A 20,078-nucleotide genomic window follows, 5' to 3' on the forward strand; every position below is an offset into this window, starting at 1 on the left:
TTTCTCCTTCTTATTAGCTGGTGTAGTGCTGTGGTTTTGACTTTCAGCCTGAGAACAATACCGATAACTCCAATGCTTTTAGTTGTTGCTCAGTAATGTTTACTCTGACCAAGGACTTTCTGAGTCTCGTTCTCTGTCAGGGAGGAGGGGAAGCCAGGAGGAAGCAGAGACAAGACACTTGACCCCAACTAGCCAAAGAGGTGTTTCATACCACAGCACATCATGACCAGTATATAAACTGGGGGCAGTGACCCGGAAGGGCTGGATCACCGCTCAGCTTGGGCTGGGAATCGGTCAGCAGGTGGTGACCAGTTTTATTCTCTTTCCTTGTTATTCATCTTATCATTATTATTACTGGTGGTAGCAGCAGTGTTTGTGTTACACCTTAGTTACTGGAGTGTTCTTATCTCAACCCGTGGGAGTGACATTCTTTCCATTCTCCTCCCCATCCCTCCAGGAGCGGGGCAGAAGAAGGGGCAGGAGTGAACGAGCAGCAGCGTTGTTCTGGGCTTAAGCATTGCCAGCTGGGCTTAAACCATGACACACATTGCACACCCATTGCACGCTTCTTGCACACTCCTTGCATGGGCATTCCACTTCTTTCCACACACAGGCATCCCTTCAATGATGATCGTTAACGCTCGTTAGCGGTGATTAGGGATGCCTTTAATGGTGGCCTCCTGCCAAAGTGAGACTGGGGGAAGGGGTCCCTCAGGGTAGGGGTTCAGTCTGTGCCTGGTGGGGCTGGGGGTGCTCAGTCGTCCCACTCGTCTTCTTCATCCTCCTCCTGGAGATCTTCACCCTCGTCTGCAGGAATAGAGGGGGTCAGGTGGAGTGTCGAGGGGGGAGCGCAGGGGCTGTGGGGTATGTGTCATCCCCCCCACGAGAGCTCACCCGAGGAGTGGATGGCTCTGCTGCGCTTCTGCATCACATCCATGAGGGCCCCCACCAGCCCCCCAGTGTTGGCGCTGCCACTGCTGCTCTCAGGGCACTCGGGGATCTGAGGGGGGTAAGGTGGGGTCATGGGGGCACACAAACTCCACTAAATCCCCCCACCCCCAGGGGCTCATGCCACACCCCTTGTCCTCGCCCTAGCTCCGGGGACTCATGGGACACCCCAAAACCCCTAGACTGACCTTGTTCAGTGTCACCCCTTGGCGGATCTGGTCCAGCAGTGCCCCCCGCCCTGGGGGGGGTACGGGGCCTCCACCGGAGGTGGCCAGCGGAAGTGGTGGGGGAGGAGGCGGCGGAGCCGCTGTGGCCCTCGGGGGGGCGGGGCCACGTCCAGGGGGCGGAGCCACGGGCCGGGAGGGCGGGGCCACCGCGGGAAGTGTGGGGCCACCGCGGGGCGGTGGCAGGGCCCCCCCTGGCTGTGGGGGCAGCGGGCCGGTGCAGCTGCGGAAGGGACCGGGGGGAAAGGGAGGAGGAGGAGGGGCAGCCCCTCGGCTCGGTGGGAGAGGGGGACCTGTTGGGGGGTGGGAGAGATGTTAATTAGTGTCTCATAATTAGCATGTTAATGAGCACGGGAGGAGGGGGGGCTGACCCTGGCGCTGCAGCTCCTCCCGCACTGCCTGCAGCCCACCCCGTTCAGTGATGAAGTCGTGGATGAGGCGGGAGGTCTCGGCATCAGCCAATTGCACCTCAGTGATGCCAGCCTGGGTGAAGAGTGCCTGGAGAGCAGGGTCCAGCGCCGCCACCTGCGCCCCACAGCTCGTGTCAGCCCCACAGCAGTGCCCCACAGAAGCAGGGGAAGACCAGGCAAAGGAGATACCTACATCAAAGCCGTTACTGGGGTCCCAACCGATGTGACCAACATGCCTGGGATGATGGAGGATGAACAGATGTTGTCCCACAGCTGCGCTCCCAGTGAGGTCTCTCCTCTGCCCTATACAGCCCCTCATGTTCCCATTGCCAGACCCACCTGAAGGCGGACGGGGCACCGATGTCGGCCTTGGAGATCTTCTTGCGGCTTTTCTTCTGCTCCCCGGCTGTGGGACTCGCTGTGGGTCCATCTGTGGGGCTGGGCAGCCCCCGGTAGCGGAATGCCGTGATATCAGGGTTGCTGATGGGCACAGCTGGCAGTAGAGGGGCTGCAGAGGACACGATACATCTGAGTAACTCTCTGTAGGGCAGCAAGACCCCGCTGTGGGGCTGCAAGATGCTGCTGTGGAGCAGACACTCACTGCCATCACCAGGGGCCATGGGGATGGGGGACAGGCTCCCAGGACACTTTGTGGGGAGGACAGGTGGCTGTTGGTGCTGCACCCCACAGGACCCGTTGTGCCCTCCACTTCTGCCTCCCTCAATGCAGGGGGACTCACCAACACCGGGGGCTGGCAGAGGCGGGAGCTGCCGCTTCTCTGGGGAGAGACAGGACGGGGGTGTGTGCGGGGCTGCCCCAGTGCACTGGGGGCGCTGGGGGGCTCACGGGGCTGCTCTCACCCGCCCGCTGCTGCCGCCGGCGCAGCCGCTCCTGGACCAACGCCTCAAAGGCGGCCGCCTCCCCCTCGTCAGCGAAGTTCAGCCCCGCCTGGCCCTCCTGCGCAGCCAATCAGGGCGCTGCCCCATGGGCCCTGCCCACAGGCAGCGAGCCCCGCCCCACAGGTCATAAACCCCAACCCACCCCTTAGCCCCGCCCACATGGCATAAGCTCTTCCCCTACGTTCGTACCCACGCGTAGCAATCCCCGCCCCTTGGTCAAGCCCACATGTGACAAGCCCCGCCCCTCGGTCCCACCCGCTGCCCAGCCTAACGACAGTAGCCCCTCCCACATTCATTTGGCTCCACCCACCCCGAAGCACCGCCCACCCAGCCTCCAAAACCCAGAAGCCCCGGAGATTTCCCTCCCTTTGGCTCCGCCCCTTCCCCGAGGCTCCGCCCCTTCCCTTCCCCGTGGCCCCGCCCACTCACGTAGGAGATGAAGGTGTGGAAGAAGGGGGTGCGGGCCGTGTAGCCCATCCACCCCTGCAGCTCCTGCTCCCAGCGCAGCGCCCCCGCCCGGGACAGAGCCCCCCTCGCAGCCCCCTGTCGGAGACGCCTATCAGAGAGCACTCCTAGAGACCCCAGAAACCCCCGGGACACCCCCTCCAGAGACTCCTATGAGAGACACCCCAGAGAGGCCACCCCCCGGAACCCCCCAGAGATGCCCTGAGAGATCCAGAGACGCCCCCCCAGGGACCCCTATGAGAGGCCCCCTTGAGAGACCCCTCCCCGGGACCACCCCCATTGACCCCCACGAGCCCCCCAGAGACCCCTATGAGAGACTCCCAGATAGCCCAGGACCCTCCCGAGACACAACCCCCCACCCCCACCCCCTCCCCGCCGCGTGTGAGAGACCTCCGGGACTCCCATAGCGCCCCATAGAGACCCCATGCCCCCCCCCCGGCCCCTGCACTCACGCCCAGCTCGTAGAGACGGATGAAGTAGGAGCGCCGGGCACCGTCCCGCACAAGGCAAACGGCGCCGCAGCCGCGCCGGGCCCAGGCCGCCCCCGCGCCTCCCCCCACTCCCCCCGGCTCGGCCACCATGAGCTGCGCCACCGCCGTCACCAGCGCCTGCGGGGACAGCATGACCCCGTAGTGCCCCATAGAGATCCATAGAGACCCCCAGAGAGCATCAGAGAGCGCCCGGAGAGTCCCAGAGAGCTCCCATAGAGGCAGTAGAGCACGTTAGAGACCCATAGAGACCCCTATAGAGCACCAGAGAGAACCATAGAGCCCCCAGAGAAACCAATAGAGCCACAGAGACCCCCATAGAGCCCAAGAGAGCTCTAGAGAGAGACCCCAGAGAGCCCGCAAAACCACCCTTTGCCCCCCCAAACCCCTCCATAGTGCCCCCCAAACCCCCCACAAAATGCTGCCATGGGACCCCCCACTCCTTTAGCCCCCCCCCCCAGCTTCCTCCAGACCCCCATTTATCCCAATGAGACCCCCAAGGAGGCCCCTAAATGCCTTATGGGCCCCATGGGAACCCCCAGTGCCCTTTCCCCCCTCACCACACATTTCCTGCCCAGGAAGTCAAACAGCCGCAGGTTCTCCTGGGGCTGCAGCAGTGCTGAGGGGACGTGGGCCCCGCCCGGTGGCCCCCCCTGGCTCATCCCTGGGTGCGCTGGGACACCCCGGTGCCTGGGACCCCCCCCGTGCCTGGGTCCCTGCGGAGGCCTCTTCCGCCCGGAAGCACCCAAAGGCCTGAGGTGGCAGAGACGTCACCTCCGGGGTGCAGGGAGAACTGGGGGGTACTGTGGGAGGCAATGGGGGATGATGGGGGGCAATGGAGGGTGACAGGAGGCAATGGGAGGCGATAGGAGGTGATGGGAGGGGAACTGGGAACAGCCTCAGCCAATGCAGGCAGTGATGGGACTAAAACTGGGGACACCAGGAGGGACATGGGAACACTCGGAAGATCCCACCCCTCTTATCACACCACAACAGAGACCACTATCGCTTCCCAGCCCATACTGGGACCCCGCCAGCCCATACTGGGAATCCCGAACACCAGTCACAGGCATCAGGTTTATTGAAGTCTCCAGCACCCCACAGATCCCAGATGCTGAAATACCCCCCCAGAGGAGGGGGCAATAAATAAGGAGGGGGTAAAAGGAACCCAGGGCAGGCGGCAGGATCTGGGCTGCATTGGTCCATACTGGAAGAAGCCATATGCGCATTAGATCTCAGTCAGTGCCCCCCACTGGTCCGTACTGTTCTATAGTGGGAGGACACAAGGCCACATGGGTGAAGAACTCCCTCTGGGCTGCCATGCTGGTCCTTACTGGTCCATACTGGGAGTGTTGAAGGCAATGTCGAACCAGCAATTCCAGTTGATGGAGTTGTACTGGTCCAACCCAGACCTGTCCTGGTCCATGATGGTCCATACCGGTCTGGCCCAAGGCAATGCAGATCCAGGAGTTCCCAGCTGGGATGTAGTGGTTCATACTGGTCCATACTGGGGCGCCTCCAAGGGGTCCATTTGTTCCTTATAGGTCCCCTATAGGGGGTCAATGGGGCCCCGCATATGGGCCTACAGGTCCCCGTGTTGACCTGGAAATCTCCAGTGGTCTGGGAGTCCCCAAAGAGGACCAACAGGTCCCCCTGTGCTGTCCATGGGATCCCCCCTTGCCCTATGGGTCCCCATACTGACCTAGGGCCCCATGGTGCCCCCACGTTATCCTATGGGTCCCCATGTGCTGTCCAGGGGGTCCCTACGTTGCCCTATGGCTCCCCATGGTGCCCCCACGTTATCCTATGGGTCCCCATGTGCTGTCCAGGGGGTCCCCACGTTGCCCTATGGCTCCCCATGACACCCCACAACCCCCACACATCACTCACGGCATTCCCCCATTCCCCCCCATTCCCCTTTTGACACACCCCCCCCCATACCTCTCCCCCTCCATTTACCCTGTGCCATGCCCCCCCGGGGGCGTGCCCCCCCAGCCCTCCAGGTAGCGCGCGAAGAGCCCCTTGGCACGGTGCAGGACACGGGGCAGGTGGTGGCGCCGCACCAGGCGGTCAAAGTGCATGGCCACCTCGTTGTAGTCCCCGGCACGTGCCATCACCACCTCCCGCTGCTCCAGCAGCATGGCTAGGCACAGGAAGAGCAGGAAGGGGTTCCCCTGGCCCAGCTCTTCTGGCGGCGGCAGTGGGGCCCCATCGTCCTCCACCCCGACCTCGTCCTCTGAGGAGGAAGAGGAGGAGGAAGAGGAAGAGGAACTTGAGGCTTCCCAAGGCCAAGCACCACCCCAGGGGTCCTCAGCAGGGGTGCTGCCCGCACTGGGGGCCTCATGTAACTCTGTGGGGTACTCCTGTACCTCTATGGGGGCTTCACATAACTCTATCGGATCCTCATGTACCTCTATGGGGTCCTCATGTACCTCTATGGGATCTACACCAACCTCTCTGGGGTCCCCATCAACCTCACTGGGACCTTTACCAACCTGTCCAAGGGAGCAGTAGTAGTTGCCACTGACCTCCTTGAGGGTGTCACCAAGCACATGGAGGAGCTCAGGGTCTCCTCTGATGTCTTTGGGCACATAGGGGTTTTCACGGATCGCCTTGGAAGCACTGTGGTCATGGACGGACTTCTCCAGGGCATCCCGATCTCCACGTGGCTTCTTGGAGACAGGGTGAGCTCCATGGGTCTGCTTGGAGACACCTGGCTCTTGGCCTTCTCCTGTGTCCCTGAGGCCACCGGCATCTTGGCCACCATCACTGGAGGCTTTGGGATGCTCTTGGAGACCCCTGGGGGCATTGGCATCACCCGGGACCTCCCCAGAGCCCTTGTTATTGCCATGGACATCCTGGGAGATCTCCCAGCCCTTTTGGTCAGGACAAGCTTGGCCACCCCCAAAGACCTCAGGCTTCTCGCAGCTGCCCCCAGAACCACCCTTGATGATGTTGGAGCTCTGGAGCCCCTCTTGCTCATCCCCACAGCTCTGGATAACCCTGGAGCTCCCAAGCCCCTCTGGGACACCCCTGGAGCTCCTTGGTGTGTCTTGCTCATCCCCAAACCTCTTGGGAGCCTCTGCGCCACCCACAGAGACCTTGGACCCATCACTGGAGCCCTCCTGCCCATCCACAGCAGCCCCCATGCGCTGCTGCTGCTGCCGGCGGAGGCGCCGGGGGGGCCGTGGCCTCAGCCCGCGCCGCTCCCGCAGCCCCCGGCAAGCCCGGCGTGGGCCCAGGGGAGCCCCAAGGAGGGGAACCCCACCGGGGGGGGGTGGTGGGGCAGGTGGCAGTGAGCTCCAAGTGATCTCCAGCACCCTGAGGGCATCCTCAAAGGCAAACTCACGCTTGAGCTCCAGCAGGAGCCAGCGATAGCAAAAGAGGAGGTCGTGGGCGCCACGGGCAGCCAGGAAGGCCCAGAATGGGGGGTCTGCACGGCGCAGGAGGCGCCGGAGGTGGGCAAAGGCACGGGCCAGGCCCCGGCCACCGGGCCGGAAGCGGGGTCCAAGGCGGCGCATGAGGGAGCAGAAGCAGAGGAAAGCTTGAGCTTCATCATCCAGCACGGCCAAGAGCGGCGCCGCCACGTCCGACATGCCCTGGCAGTAGGAGAGGCGCGGGTGGCCCAGCGCGAAGGTGGTGAGCAGCGCCTGCAGCGCAGCCAAGTGCGGGTGCCCCTCCTCGGGGCCGCCGAAGTAGGGGTGCCCGCGGTCGGTGCGCACCACGTCCTTGCGCACGGCGGCCGCCACAAGCGCCAGCTCGCCAGGGGCCGCCCGTGCCGCCAGCACCTCCTTCAGTGCCGCGTACTCACCCGCCTTGCGGCGCAGGTGAGCCAAGCGCTCCTGCCCTGAGAGCCCCGGCGGGAAGACATTGAGCAGGTAGCGCCACACCACCTGCAGCAGGAAAGGCACAGGGTCAGGGTGCTGTGGGGTGGGGCGGGTGGGGAAGGCTTGAACAAAGTGGTTGGATGGGCAGGGACACATCGATAGAGTGGTGCATGAGCCCCGTCAAAGCTGGGCTTGAACATGCTGCAGGGATGGATTGTTTTCCTCTTTGGACAACCCATTCCAGTGTCCCACCACCTGCACAGGGAGGAACTTCCTTAGATCCAACCTGAACTTGCCCTGTTCCAGTTTGAACGCATCCCCGCTTGCCCTACTGCTGCAGCCCCTGGTGAATGTCCCTCTCCAGCACCCTTAGAGTCCCTTCAGAAGGCAGGAAGGAGCAGAGACATGACCTGCACAGCACCTCATGCCCAGTACAGAAACAGCAGGAAGCCACCCAGAAAGAGCTGAGCTCCCAGCTGGATGTGACACACATCACCCAGGGTGGAGAAAGGGGAGACATAGGGAGTACACACCTTGCGCAGGCCGGGCTCAACACCACCGTGGTAGACGTGGAGCCGCAGGTCATGGGGCCGCAGCAGCCGCCCGCCAGGGCCCAGGTACGTGCGGAGGTCGGCATCGCTCAGTGGGGTGCAGGGGGGGGGCGGCAGTGGGGGTGAGGGGGGGGACCCCTCAGGCCATGCCAGGGCAGCCTGTGCCCGGGCCAGCGTTCTGCCAACCTGCGTGGAATGTGTCCGGGATGGAGCCAGGAGAGGACTGGGAGCATGGGGAGGGGACTGAGAGCACTGGGAATAGGGGGGACACCCTAAGCCCCACTCACCTGTGCCAGCAGGGCCTGGGTGAAGGGCAGAGCTGCAGCCAGCAGCGAGCGGCGCTCAGGGAGCGGCTCCACTGCTGCCACCTCCCGCGGGCTGATGATGTCCCAGTCCTCCAGCAGCGGGCCTGCAGCACCCACAGGTTGGGGTCATTCCACTGGGCACCCAGGCACCAGGGTCGCCTTCCTGACACCCACCCATGGGCACCCTTTATGGATGTTCCCCCTCAGGAGGAGGGAAACAGGAGAAAAGGGGGGATGGGGGCATTAACAGGCACAGGGAGATAGAAGTCTAGGGGGATAGGAACATGGGGGAATAGTGGGAGAGCAGCACAGAGATGGGAATGTAATGGAATAGAGAGATGGGAGTATAGGGCAATAGGGAGATGGGGGCCTCACTGGGGACCAGGCTGTCTTTTCCCTCTGACCCCCCCCCAGATCCTCCCCCCTCACTCTCAGCTGGGGGCCGCACGTCGAGGCGCAGGCGCAGCGCGGGCCGGGCACAGGCGAAGGCAGCCGCCAGGTCCCCATCGCTCAGCAGCGGCACGAAGCTCTCCTGGCCCTGCGGGTCGCGAGCGGCGAAGCTGATGGAGAAGCTCTTCTTCCTGCGGCAGGGGGCACCCGAGACGGGTTCAGTGACTGGGAACACCCCCCCCCGGGGCTCAGGCAGCGGCCGGGGAGGGGCGCCGGGCTCACCCCTGCAGGTCGAAGGCACGGGCCAGGATGTGCTGCAGCACGTCCAGGGATGTGATCTGCGGGTCCACGGCGAAGGAGCGAAACTCGGGCGGCTGCAAGCCCTCGCTCTTCTGCGGCAGGGCGGCAGTAACCGGGGGGGCACCCGGGACGAGCCCCGGAGAACCCCCCCACAAACCCGGCTCTGAGCGGGCCCAACACGGCGGCGGCGTCTCCTCGCCACGGCAACAGTGCCTCAAAGCACACCCTCTCGTTGGCCCGCCCCTTGTTGGCCACGCCCAGGTGATTTAGCTCCGCCCGCCATGTGACGCCACGCCCACTCCCCGAGGCCACGCCCTGAAAATTAGCTCTTCCCACCCCATGAGGCCACGCCCCTCACCTTGACGCGCACGCGGACCACCTCGCACTCCTCCTCCAGCGCGGCCCCGCCCCCCGGAGCCGCCATTGCGGGGGGGGGGAATGGATTTCGGGAGGCAGACGCAGGAGCGGACCCGGGGAAGGCAGCGGGAGGGGAGGCCGGGGGGGAGGGTCGCGCCGCTACCGGACAGTGCGGGTGAAGGTCACGCGGGCCCCCGTCCCCATTAAAACGGCAACGCCACCGATGGGGCCACCCCTCCTTAAAGGGGCTACATCTCGGTAAAGCGACAGCGCCCCCGCCGGCCGGCCCGCGCCCACGGGGGGGGGGGGGGGGTTGTGGTTCGGGGCGGAGCCTGCAGCAGAGGCCCTGGTCCTCAGGGGGGGCCCGGGGGGGCCGCTCGCTCCTTGCTGAGCCGGGCCAGCTCCTGCGACAGCGCCTCCAGGTCCTGCGGGGGAGCAGAGTCAGAGGCCACACCCCTTTCCAGAGCCACGCCCCCTCCGCGCCTCGGCCCCGCCCACCTGCCCGAGGTGCAGGTTCTTGGTGAGCTGCTCCTCCAGCATGTTCTGCAGCTTCTTGTTCATCTCCCGCAGCCCCTCCTCGCCCGGCCCCGCGCCACGGCGGGCCGGCCCCGCGGGCCCTGCCGCCTCTGCGGGGCACAGGGGGCAGGCTCAGCGGTAGGAACAGGAGGAAGTGGGGATGGGGGCATAGAGGGGATAGGGGGCTACAGGGGAATAGGAGGATGGGGGCATAGGGAGAGAGGGAGATGGGAACACGGGGCTAGGAACATAAGAGCATAGGGGATAGGGCCATAGGACAAAAGGAAGACAGGTGTGTAGTGAGATAGGGACAATAGGGGCGCAGGGAGACAGGGAGTAGAAGTGTAGAGGGATATGGAGATGGGAACACAGAGGGGTATGGACATGTGGATACAGAGGGACAGAGAGATGGGGACATAGGGGGATACGGGAATAGTGAGATAGGGAGATAGGAACATACGTAGGGATATAGGAGCAGAGGAGGGTGGGGGCAGCAGGAAGGGGGACACAGGGATCCCAAGGCTCACCCAGGCGGCTGTCACGCACGAAGCTTTGGATGATGGCGCTCTTGCGGCACAGATCCTCCGCCATGGAGGCGCTGCTCACTTCCAAGTGACGGACCTGGGGGGGGGAAGGGGGGGGGCAGGAGAAGGGCTCCATGACACACAAACCCCCCGGTACTCCCCCAACCCCTCCCATTTCTGCCCCCAGTACCTTCTCCTCCAGCAGCCAGCGCTCCTGCTGGCTCTGGGCCAGGCGCTGGAACAGCTCCGCCACCTCCGCAGGGGACAGGCCCCCACCGCTGGGAACCCCCCCTCCACCACTGCCACCCCCAGGGCTCCCTGAGCCCGACTGCAGGGGAAAAGGGTCAGCGGGGGGGGTGAAGTTCTGGGGAGGCAGCACCCAAGGCAAGGCCACAGAGAACCCTCCTCTCCCAGAAACACAACCCCTGCTCTCACCCACCCACCACATGCAAAGGCACCCCCTAAAGCCACGCCCCTCCAAAACCACGTCCCCAAATGGTCACCCCCTTCCCAGAAGCCACGCCCCCAAACCCACAGCCCCTTTAAAGCCACGCCCCGAACTCCCCCCCAAGCCACACCCCTCCAAAGCCACGCCCCCAAACATTAGGTCCCGCCCACCTTCGTGCTACCGGGGGCGGAGCCATCGCGTCCCAGGGAGCTCAGGCTGCTGCTGTCCCCCCCCGGTCCCCGCCCCGGGGACCCCCCCTCCAGCCCCAGCTCCTCCAGCCCTGGGGAGAGGAAACAGTGGTGTCCAGAGAGGCCCCATCCCCCCACACACCACTCCTGCTCTGGGGCCACCAGAGCTCCCAGGGGTGCAGACACCCCCCCACCCCCCAGACTTGTCAGCCTCCCTGTACATTCAGCCACAGACCCCCCTGCACCCAATCACCTCCCACCCCATTGCAGCCCCTAACCTATGGACGCAGGACAGCATCTGCACGGGGGCTCCAGGCATCCAGGACCCCCCACCCTTCCACAGCCCCCCCCCAGCACCCAGCACCCATCAGACCAGAGCGGGTGCGGGTGGGTGCCAACAGCTCCTGCAGCCGCTCCTGCAAGCGGTCAGCCCGGCGCCGCTCCAGCTGCAGCTGCCGCTTCAGGTCCTTCAGCTGGGGACAAGGGGGAGGACACAGAGGGGTCAGGGCCCAGCTGTAGGAGCCTGGACTCTGATTGTCCCCATCCTTTGGGGGTCCCTCACCGCGGCACTGCCCTTCTTCTCCAGGATGCGCTGCCCGTCCTGAACGTCCTTCAGCTCCTGGGGGGAATAACGATGGTCAGGGGAAGTTAGGGGGCCCCAGAGAGCATTACTGGGGGTGCTGAAAGGTCACTGGGGAGCTTTGGGGTACCTGGCGCAGTGCTTGGCCCTCAGCCTCCTGCAGCTCCCGTTGCCGCTCAGCATTCCCCAGTGCCACCTGCAGCTCCCCCACACGGCCCTGGGGATGAGGGGGGTGTCACTGTGCCACCTACAGGCTCTATAGGACTCTACAAGGCCATAGCAGAGAGGGTGGGGGCCGCAGAACATCCCCATTGTGCTCCCTTAGACCTCGAGGTGCCATACAACACCCTAAGACTGATACAAGTCGATAGGATCCTGCAGCATTACAGGGTCCCTACATCAGCTATGCCCTCCACAATTGACCCTATGGGCCCTATAGGTGCCCCACACCCACCCTGCCCCACACACAATACATAACAGCACCTCCAGCTTTGAGACAGCCACACGGAGACCCCTACATCCCTCTGTCCCCTACAGAACCCAAAGGACTTTCTGGAGGCATAGGGAACCTGATGATCTCTGCAGCACCCCGTGGTCACTGCAGTGATGTGCACATTGCACAGCTCTAGAAGGGTACCCAGAGCCCCTCTGGGGGGCTCCCTATAGCCCCCCCCATCACCTCCAGCTCAACCCGGTGCTGCTTGGCTGCTGCCTGCTCTTGCTCCCGCCGCTCGAGCTGCTCCTGTGGGAACAGGGCAGTGGGGCCAGGATGGGCACCTGGAATGGGAGGGGCAGAGGGAACAGGGGGACACGGGGGGGGGGGGGAGGGGGCAGTCCCTGACCTGCATCTGCTGCCGCCGCCGCTCGCTCTCCTCCCAGGCGGCCTCAGCCTCACTCAGGCGCTGCCGCAGCCCCTCCCGCTCCTCCACACACGCCTGCAAGACACATGTGTACATACGTGTATGTTCATGTACATATCTACACCTACATACATGTACATTCGTGTACATACCTACACCTACATATAGATACATGTACATCTATGTACACGGCTACACCTACATACACGTGCATTTACATTCATGTCCGTATCTACATACATGAACATACACATACATATGTGTACATATACATACATGCACGTGCAGCCATTACGCATGTGTATCCACTGTGTGCTCCAAACCAAGCCATAAAGACCCAAAACCACCCCCCAGGGACCCCAAATTGTCCATAGGGACCCCAACCCCCCCCAGCCCTACCTGGAGTTGGCTGTCGAGAGCATCGCGCTGTGCTTGAGCCTCCTGCAGGTCCTGGGCCAGGGCTCCACTTCGCTCCCGCAGCCCCACCTCCTCCTGCCACCCCACACAGCACTCTATAGGGCCCTATAGGGCCCAGCAGAGCTGCCCAGAGCTGTATGGAGCTGTATAGAGATGCTCCAGGCTGCTCTGGGACCACCAGCTACTATATAGGGCTGGAGACACTCTACAGATCCCCTATGGAGCTGGTCCAGAACTCCCCCTGCACACTAAAGTGCTCCCCAGGAACCCCTATACCATAGGGCAGCCATTGGAGCCCCCCCAGCAACCACTGGGTGGCCCCACCTTGGCTGCGGCCTCCAGTTCCTGCTGCAGCTGCTGGATCCGGGTCTGGAGCTCCCGGAATTCCTCATCCCTTTGAGCCCGAAGCTTCTCCAGCTCCAGCCTGGGGGGCAAAAGGGAGGGTCCAGGCACTGGGAGGTTCCCAGCATCCCAAATGGGGTCCCCACTGGGGTCACTCACTGCTGATCCCTGAGCAATGTCTCCTTCTCCACTTCCATCTGGAGTGAACTGGGAGAGAAAAGAGGGGGAAATAGGGAATAGAAGCAGGAAAAGCCTATGGCGGGGGCTGGGGGAAGCAGGGATGCACTCCCTAGTGACGGGATCGCAGGATCTCACCTATTCTCTTGCTTCCGCAGCTTCTCCATCAGCTGGGAATGGGGATACACGAATCACTACTGTGGAGGGGGAATCAGCCCCCTCAGCCCTCCCTCCCCAGAGAGTTTCCACCAATCCCTATGGGACACTGAACCCCCCCCAGTCTCTAAGGGACACCCCCAAACTCCCTGGGGGGCTGCAGCACTCACCTCAGCCACCTCTGCCTGCAGCTGGGCCACCTCTGCCTGCAAGAAACCCCCCCAGAAAGGTGTGCATCCTGCAACAGACCCCCCATAAACCCCACAGACCCCCATACACTCCCCCCAATGTACCTGAGGTGCTGGGGGGGGAGCATCAGTCCCAGTCCCCTCTTCAGCTGGTGGTGGCTCCTTGGGGGGGTTCAGGGGGGCTGCAAGGGGAGGGTCAGTCCCATAACCCCTCTATAGGGCCCTAGAACCCCCTCCAAGTACCCCCTCACCATCTGTATGGGCCAAAGGGGCTCCATTGTCACCAGTGGCCCCATCCTGGGGAGGGTCCTGGGGGGGTCCTGGGGCTCCCCCCTCCTGCAGCCGCCGGTTCTCCTGCTCCAGGCCCTCGATCTGTGCACAGAGCTGAACCCCCCCCCCCTTGGGGTGAGGCCAAGGTGGGAACCCCAAGGAGGTATAGGGGGACTGTAGGGTGTATGGGGGGGTCTATGGGTTACTCAGGGTGTCTATGGGGGCTGACACTGGGAGGCATTCAGGACTCTACGGTGGCACTGGGGGCCTCAGGAGGGCATTAGGACGGGGTGGGGGGTGGGGTACTGGGTGCCAGCACCCACCTTGGCCAGCTCCCGCAGGAGGGTGCTGTTCTGCAGCCGGAAATCATCCTCCTGGCTCTGCAGCTTCCCCTGCAGCATCCGTGTCTCGCCCAGCAGCGCTTCCACCTCCTGCAGGGCACAACGGCACCCATAGGCACCCACAGGCACCCACAGCACCCACTGCCATCCCCCAGCACCCACCTGCGCTTTCTTGCTCTTACTGAGGGCCTACGAGACAAACGGAGGCGGTCACACCGGGCCCAGAAGGGCCACACCGGGGCCGGTCGCCCCGAGGACCCGCCAGGGGCCGCTCTCACCTTGTTGGCCTTGGCCAGGTCCCGGTCGAGCGCCTGCACCCGCTGCCTCAGCGCCGACAGCTCTGGGGGGGGAACACGGACACGAACGGGCCTTGAGCGGCAGCGCCAGGACCCCATCCCCTCCCGGTACGGCCCCCCCCCCGGGTACCAGCGCCGTTCTTCCGCAGCTCGTCCGAGAGGCGGTAGTTCTCACTCCGGAGCTGCAGCAGCTGCTCCTGGCGGAGACGGGACGGGACGGGGTGAGCGGCGGCGGCGGGACTCGAGCACGATCCGAACGAAGCCCGAGCGGGACCCGAAACGGACCCGAGCGGGACTCGAACCGGACCCGAACGGGGCCCGAGCGTGACCCGAACCGGACCCGAGCGGGACCCGAACCGGACCCGAGCGCGGCCGAGGCTTCACCTGCATCCGCTGGAACTCCTCCGTCGACAGCGCCTGCGCCATCTTGGCGCGCGGGCGGCGCCGTCGGGGTCCGCCCCCTCCCGTTCCGGCGGCGCGGAAATGGCGTCACGACGGTGCCATGGAGCTCGGGGTGGAGCGGGCATGGCTCATCATAACGATGACTTCCGCGTGCCCGTAAAGCCCTTATAGCCCCGCCCCCCCGCGGGCTGTAGGGCTCCGCAGAGCCCGTAAGGCGCCTATGGATGCTACAGATCTGCCTCTATAGGGGTCACAGGGACACCACACCCCAGATCTATAGGGGCCATACAGCCCCCCCACGTATCACAGCCCCAGGGACCGCAAACCGCCTTCAGCGACCCCCAAGCTCTACAGGCACCCCTATAGATTGCTCTATAGGGATCCCCCTGGATTTATAGAGTCCGTAGGACCCTACAAGCTCTACAGAAACCCCAACACGCACACACAGCACCGGGCGGCTCCTCGTTAACAAACGTTTATTTCCCACGGGACCGTTTCCGTACAAAACCGGGGGGGGGTAGCGGGTGAGCGGCCCCTTTAAGAGGAGCCGGTGGGCGGGGTCGGCAGGAGAGGGCGGGGTTTGTGTGAGTGCCAAAAGAGAGGGGCGGGACGTGACACTGAGGGCCCAGCCCTCAGGAGCCCGCTGATAGGCAGACAGCCAGGAAGGGGCGGGGCCCGACGGGGGTGGGGCCAAGGCTTCCCTGAGGGGCGGGGTCAAGGAGACACCTTAAAAGGGCCACACAGTGGGAGGACCTCGCCAATGGGCGATGCCCGGTTGAGGTCCCTCAAGGTGGGTCCACCAATGGAGCGTCCTAAAAGGGCAAGACAGTGGCCACACCTTAAGGCCACTGCCAGCCTTAAGAAGCGCTCGCCCGTTTAAAAAGCCTCATCACGGCACCCTGGGGGGCCCTCCTGAACCAACCATCGGGGTGTTGGGCATGGTGGGGTGGGGGCCTTAAAAGGGCCGCACCTGAAGGGTCTTAAAGGGGCAGCGCTCAGGGCTCGTCTTCCATGCTGAGGCTGCTGCGGGGGCTGGAGGCACGGGAGGGGCCCGGGGAGGCGAGGAGGGCGCCAGGGGGTCCGAGAGGGGACAGAGCCCCCCCCTCGTCCATGAGGATGTCATCGAAGGTCCCATCTGGCCCACCTAGCCCCAGGGGTAGGCCCAGGCCGGGGGGCAGGTCCTCGGCCACCGCCAGGTCTAGGAGGCACTGGGGCGTGGGGGGACCCCCGGGGGGAAAAGGGGGGCCCCCAGGGGCCTCCTCACACCCCCCCTCGGCTGCTGGTGCCAGCGGAGGGATGAGGGGGAGCCCGTGGAGCTGTGCCTGCAGCTCCAGCTCCTGGGGGGAGGCAGCGGGGTTAGAGAGACATGGGGTCCAAACCCCCTCATGGGCCCCAAACACCTGCCATGGGCCCCAAAATAGCCCTCAGACCCAGAGATACCCCTAGATCCCAACCAATTCTCCCAACAACCCTCCTATTTCCCCAACTCTGCTCCCCCTGACACCATGTGCACTCCCTTGTAGTGAGCTGACAGCTCCATAACAAGCCCAGAACCCCCCACTTCTGCCCATCCCAGCCCCATAGCCCCCCAGGAACCTGTAGACTCCCATCCCAGTCTCACACACCCCCCAGTTTTCCCCTTCCCAGCCCCATAGAGCAACCCCACAGACCTGGACCCGGAGCTGGAGGCTCCGGTTTGCCTGCTCCAGGCGCTGCTGGTGCAATTCCAGCTCTCGAGAACGCTGTGTCTCCTTCTGCAGCTTCCGGATATAATCCACTGAGGCTTTCAGGATGGTGCCCTTGTTCCAGCGCATCTCCCTATGGTATCGGGACGCTGTTGGGGCCACCATAGGGACCCTCCTACAACCCACATAGGGTTCTCAGTGCCCCCAACCATTGGATCCCTCAGGGAGGGGTATCCCCACTCACGGATCATTGGATTTTGGGATGAGGGTCCCCAGCTCCTTGATACGGTCATTGATGTTAAAGCGTCGGCGCCGCTCAACTGGGATAAAAGGGGAAGGTGCGAGCCTCATATTATGCATGTCCCCCTCTACCCAGACCCACAACCTCCCCCAGGCCTCCTGCTCACTCAGGTTGTGGTTGTCCTTCTTCTGGCGCTCCTTCAGCAACGCCTTCGCCTCCGTTTCTGAAAAAGTTTGGGGTTGGAACTATAAGGGAAGCCCAACGCCTCCCGCCCCATAGGGGCCCCATTGCACCTCCCTGACCCATAGGGACACCCTAGTTTCCCCCCAAGCCTTCTCTGCTGCACAGTGATCCCCAGGGCCTTCCCATACCCCAGAGGGAAACCCCTCTCAGTCCCCTTCCAGCCACAGAAAGGCCCCCACACACACCCAATAGGACCCTTGCTGCCCTTCCCTGCCCCATAGCCCTCACACAGACCATAGTGACACCACCCCTCCCAGACCCCTCTAGGCCACATAAGGACCCCTCCCCCCAGTAAGCCCCTTAGGGTCCCCCCATACCTGAAAGCTCGGCCTTGACGCGGGGCAGCTCGGCCGGGCAGGAGCTGCTGCCTCCCTGGGGGGGGCTGAACACCTCCAGCAGGGGCGCAGGGGCCGGGAGCTACCGGGGGGGGCGTGGTCAGCAAGGTCACGCCCCCATAAACCACCCCCCAATAGCTCACTCCCGATAGGGGGGGCTATGCCCCCCCCCCCCCCCCACTGCGGCTGCAGCCAATAAGGCGTGTTGTCACGCCCCCCCGGTGAAAAAGGGCGCGACTTGCTGCAGGCCACGCCCTCAAAAGCCCTTAAAGCGGCCACACACCGTGCTAGGGAGCTGGAGGCCGCCCTCGGCGGGGCCGAAGCTGAGCAGCTCGTCATAGCTGGACTCGAGGCTGATGATCTCATCAATGACATCATCGATCTGCAGAGCAGAAAGGACAAAACTGCAAACACCACCCTGGTGGCCAGGATCCCCCCACGCATGACATCACAGCCACCCTGTGTGATGTCACAGCCCTCCATGTGACATTGCAGTCCCCCCATGTGACATCACAGCCACCCTCTATGACATCACAACCATTCTATGTGACATCACAGCCCTCCCACGTGACAACACACCCACCCCATGTGACATAGCATCCTTTCATATTACCTTATGGCCCCCCACATATCACAGCTCCCCATATGACATCACAGCCTCCCCCCCCGCAGCCCCCTCCATTCCTCACCTCCTTCTCAAAGCCGGGCCCGATGTGGAGCAGGGTGAGGGGGCTGTGGGGTGCGGGGGGGGCCGGGGGGGGCCCGGGGGGGCTGGGGGGCCCGCGGCCCAGTGCAGAGGTGAGGTACTGCCGGACCTGCTGCCGCTGCGCCGCTCGCAGGTGGTACCGGGTCGGGTTCTCCAGGTGGGTCTGGACCTGGGGGGACACAAGGGGGGTAAGGGACCCCCTTCCCACAGCCCACCATATCCCTCTGCCCCAGAGCCCCCCCCATCCCCCTGCTCCACAGACCTCCCCATATCCCCCTGTCCCCCCCAATTTCACCCCACAGCTCACGCCCCCACCTCACCCCATGTGCCCCTATGGGGGGGGGTCTCACCTTGAGCACCTCAGGGGGCACATGGGGGGGTGCCCGCGGTTGGGGGGGCCCCCCCACGGCAATGGCGGGGGAAGGCCCGGGGGCCGGCGAGGGGCCAGGGGGGGGGTCCCTTCGCTCACGTTGCTCCTGCTCCTGTGCCTGTGCCCGCATCAGCTGCTGCCGCAGCAGCACCCGCGATGAGGGGGGAGCCGCGGTGGGGGCAGCCATGGCAGCAGGGGGGGCCGGGCCCGGGCTGCAATACGGGGGGGGGGGGTTAATGGGGGTGTATAGAGGGGATGGGGGGTTATGGGGGGGTTCACAGGTACCTGTGGGGCAGGGGTTGGCTCTTGAGGCAATAGAAGGTGCTGGGGGAGTCTCCAGAGGGGGGGGCCGCGGGGGGGTCGCTGGGGGGGTCTACCCCCGGGGGGTCCCACTCGATGTCAGCCACGATCCCTGACTCAGGCAGCACGGAGCTCAGGCTGTGGGGAAGCAGGAACCAGAGGGAGCATGGACAGCTCTGAATGCCCCATAGACTCCCATAGACTCCATAGACTCCATAGAGTGCCTTGAGACACCGGAGAACTCCTGAGACCCCACAGACACACACACAGACCCCCCCTGACCACTTACAGGGCCCCACAGACCCCCTAAACACCCCACAGACCCCCTGACTCTCCACAGACCCCCAGCGGCCCCACAGCTTCCTAAAGTTCTGCACAGAACCCCTGAGCCCCCTATAGACCCCCACAGACCCCCTCAGCACCCCACAGACCTCCACAGACTCCCACAGCCCCCCCATATGGGGGCCCCATAGCTCCCCATAAAACTCCAGCAGCCCCATAGCCCCCCACACGTCCCTTGAGCCCCCCAATGGCACCACAGCCCCCATCAGTCCCGCCTTAACCCCCCTGTAACCTCCCCCCAGCTCCGCCATGGGGCAGCCCCCCCTCACCTGAGCAGCCGGAGGGTGTCGGGGGTGCTGGGCCCCTCCAGCAACACATAGACCGTCGGGCGCCCGGGGGACGGCGGGGCGGCAGGGGTCCCCTCAGTCGCCCCACGGGACATCGCCCCCCCCCGCGCCCCACGGCGCCGCTCAGCAGCTCCCTATGGGACCGGGGGGGGCGGGACGGGACACACGCTATGGGTCTGAAAGAGCTGCGGGGGGGGAGTCCCTATGGTGCTGGGGGACTCTATGGGGCAGGACGGGCTGCGAATCGCTGTGGGCCTTGGGGGGGCTGCGGAGCGCGAGGAGTCCCTATGGGGCCGGGGGCGTCTCTAGGGGTCCCTGCGGGGCCGGGGGGAGCCTCTATGGGTCCCGTTGCCCCACTCCAGCTCTTTCGGGCTGGGGCAGGAAGCGCCAAGGGGGGGGGGGCGGGCAGGAAGTGACATCACGGGGCGGGGGGTGCCGCAGGGGGGACCCCGACACCCGCCCGTGGCCCGCGGAGGCCTGAGAGGAACCGGGGCCGCCGCCACAGCAGCTCCCGAGCCCCGGGGGGAGCGGGGCCCCCCCCCGACACCGGGACCCCCCCAGCACCGGGACCCCCCGGAGGTGAGATGTGGACGGGGCATCCCGGGGCAATGTGGGAAACGGGGACCCCCCGCCCTCGTCGTGGGGCCGGGGGGAGCCTCGGGCCTGCGGCAATGGGGGGCACCCGGAAGCCCTTTGAGCG

At 64.6% G+C, this 20,078-nt stretch overlaps 5 protein-coding genes across 11 annotated transcripts in view; all 5 read right to left on the minus strand.

The window, feature by feature from the left end:
• Positions 1-644: 644 nt before the first annotated feature.
• WAS (WASP actin nucleation promoting factor) lies at positions 645-4,182 on the minus strand. 3 transcript variants are annotated; one of them, XM_062635511.1, is made up of 11 exons: positions 3,995-4,182; positions 3,399-3,554; positions 2,911-3,024; positions 2,443-2,539; positions 2,322-2,360; positions 1,922-2,090; positions 1,776-1,818; positions 1,544-1,697; positions 1,137-1,465; positions 895-1,000; positions 645-807 (listed from the first exon to the last, which is right to left on the minus strand). In XM_062635511.1, exons 1-11 carry the CDS (start codon positions 4,094-4,096, stop codon positions 755-757), a joined length of 1,362 nt encoding a protein of 453 aa, XP_062491495.1. In that variant the 5' UTR covers positions 4,097-4,182; the 3' UTR covers positions 645-754. The 3 variants fall into 3 exon arrangements, with proteins under 3 accessions (XP_062491495.1, XP_062491496.1, XP_062491497.1); XM_062635512.1 differs by having other exon boundaries at positions 2,911-2,996; positions 3,398-3,554; XM_062635513.1 differs by lacking the exon at positions 2,322-2,360 and having other exon boundaries at positions 3,995-4,181.
• Positions 4,183-4,497: 315 nt separating this feature from the next.
• TBC1D25 (TBC1 domain family member 25) lies at positions 4,498-9,245 on the minus strand. Of its 2 annotated transcripts, XM_062635510.1 has the most exons (7): positions 9,166-9,243; positions 8,790-8,899; positions 8,547-8,698; positions 8,100-8,221; positions 7,795-7,998; positions 5,867-7,327; positions 4,498-5,782 (listed from the first exon to the last, which is right to left on the minus strand). In XM_062635510.1, the coding sequence occupies exons 1-7, from the start codon at positions 9,229-9,231 to the stop codon at positions 5,390-5,392; spliced, it is 2,508 nt and encodes an 835-aa protein (XP_062491494.1). In that variant the 5' UTR covers positions 9,232-9,243; the 3' UTR covers positions 4,498-5,389. The 2 variants fall into 2 exon arrangements, with proteins under 2 accessions (XP_062491494.1, XP_062491493.1); XM_062635509.1 differs by having other exon boundaries at positions 4,498-7,327; positions 9,166-9,245.
• Positions 9,246-9,359: 114 nt separating this feature from the next.
• On the minus strand, positions 9,360-15,011 carry GRIPAP1 (GRIP1 associated protein 1). Of its 3 annotated transcripts, XM_062635529.1 has the most exons (22): positions 14,852-15,006; positions 14,598-14,664; positions 14,450-14,511; positions 14,334-14,360; positions 14,154-14,261; positions 13,812-13,944; positions 13,666-13,742; positions 13,543-13,578; positions 13,355-13,386; positions 13,199-13,246; positions 13,022-13,121; positions 12,680-12,772; positions 12,263-12,355; positions 12,100-12,162; positions 11,551-11,637; positions 11,403-11,459; positions 11,214-11,313; positions 10,823-10,932; positions 10,395-10,532; positions 10,208-10,301; positions 9,663-9,790; positions 9,360-9,589 (listed from the first exon to the last, which is right to left on the minus strand). In XM_062635529.1, exons 1-22 carry the CDS (start codon positions 14,891-14,893, stop codon positions 9,518-9,520), a joined length of 1,767 nt encoding a protein of 588 aa, XP_062491513.1. In that variant the 5' UTR covers positions 14,894-15,006; the 3' UTR covers positions 9,360-9,517. The 3 variants fall into 3 exon arrangements, with proteins under 3 accessions (XP_062491513.1, XP_062491515.1, XP_062491514.1); XM_062635531.1 differs by lacking the exon at positions 12,680-12,772 and having other exon boundaries at positions 14,852-15,011; XM_062635530.1 differs by lacking the exon at positions 13,543-13,578 and having other exon boundaries at positions 14,852-15,007.
• Positions 15,012-15,328: 317 nt separating this feature from the next.
• On the minus strand, positions 15,329-19,659 carry LOC134172432 (transcription factor E3-like). Its single transcript, XM_062635532.1, has 10 exons — positions 19,361-19,659; positions 18,735-18,887; positions 18,430-18,661; positions 18,063-18,248; positions 17,657-17,755; positions 17,356-17,455; positions 16,962-17,018; positions 16,799-16,874; positions 16,540-16,687; positions 15,329-16,206 (listed from the first exon to the last, which is right to left on the minus strand). The coding sequence occupies exons 1-10, from the start codon at positions 19,471-19,473 to the stop codon at positions 15,865-15,867; spliced, it is 1,506 nt and encodes a 501-aa protein (XP_062491516.1). The 5' UTR covers positions 19,474-19,659; the 3' UTR covers positions 15,329-15,864.
• The window catches only part of RPL10 (ribosomal protein L10), a 47,382-nt gene continuing 45,412 nt past the window's right edge, over positions 18,109-20,078 (minus strand). The window contains exon 8 of one of the 2 annotated variants that reach the window (XM_062635536.1): positions 18,109-18,122. The gene's annotated coding sequence lies outside the window, so the exon portion shown is untranslated. Of the gene's footprint in view, positions 18,123-19,805; positions 19,818-20,078 lie in introns of those variants that run through there. The other variant, XM_062635534.1, reaches the window with a different exon arrangement.

This window comes from Pezoporus occidentalis, unplaced genomic scaffold (genome assembly GCF_034315485.1).
Source record: "Pezoporus occidentalis ecotype Australia unplaced genomic scaffold, CSIRO_AGI_Poc_V1 ctg456, whole genome shotgun sequence".
In the NCBI taxonomy this organism is placed as follows: Eukaryota; Metazoa; Chordata; class Aves; order Psittaciformes; family Psittacidae; genus Pezoporus; species Pezoporus occidentalis.

Excerpts from the sequence above, each read along its gene's own strand:
- LOC134172432 (XM_062635532.1), bottom strand. The coding sequence starts at position 19,473 with ATGTCCCGTGGGGCGACTGAGGGGACCCCTGCCGCCCCGCCGTCCCCC. Across the intron at positions 18,249-18,429 it reads TGCCCCCTGAGGTGCTCAAG|GTCCAGACCCACCTGGAGAA; the intron begins GTGAGACCCCCC and ends GTGTCCCCCCAG. Across the intron at positions 16,207-16,539 it reads GCCTCCAGCTCCGGGTCCAG|GAGCTGGAGCTGCAGGCACA; the intron begins GTCTGTGGGGTT and ends GCCTCCCCCCAG.
- WAS (XM_062635511.1), bottom strand. The coding sequence starts at position 4,096 with ATGAGCCAGGGGGGGCCACCGGGCGGGGCCCACGTCCCCTCAGCACTG. Across the intron at positions 1,819-1,921 it reads GGTGCCCCGTCCGCCTTCAG|GCATGTTGGTCACATCGGTT; the intron begins GTGGGTCTGGCA and ends CCATCATCCCAG. Across the intron at positions 1,001-1,136 it reads AAGGGGTGACACTGAACAAG|ATCCCCGAGTGCCCTGAGAG; the intron begins GTCAGTCTAGGG and ends TACCCCCCTCAG.
- TBC1D25 (XM_062635509.1), bottom strand. The coding sequence starts at position 9,231 with ATGGCGGCTCCGGGGGGCGGGGCCGCGCTGGAGGAGGAGTGCGAGGTG. Across the intron at positions 8,699-8,789 it reads CGTGCCTTCGACCTGCAGGG|GAAGAAGAGCTTCTCCATCA; the intron begins GTGAGCCCGGCG and ends CCCCTGCCGCAG. Across the intron at positions 8,222-8,546 it reads CGTGCGGCCCCCAGCTGAGA|GCCCGCTGCTGGAGGACTGG; the intron begins GTGAGGGGGGAG and ends TGGGTGCTGCAG.
- GRIPAP1 (XM_062635529.1), bottom strand. The coding sequence starts at position 14,893 with ATGGCGCAGGCGCTGTCGACGGAGGAGTTCCAGCGGATGCAG. Across the intron at positions 13,945-14,153 it reads TCCTGCGGGAGCTGGCCAAG|CTCTGTGCACAGATCGAGGG; the intron begins GTGGGTGCTGGC and ends GGGGGGGTTCAG. Across the intron at positions 10,533-10,822 it reads CCGCCCCCGGTAGCACGAAG|TCGGGCTCAGGGAGCCCTGG; the intron begins GTGGGCGGGACC and ends TTTCCCCTGCAG.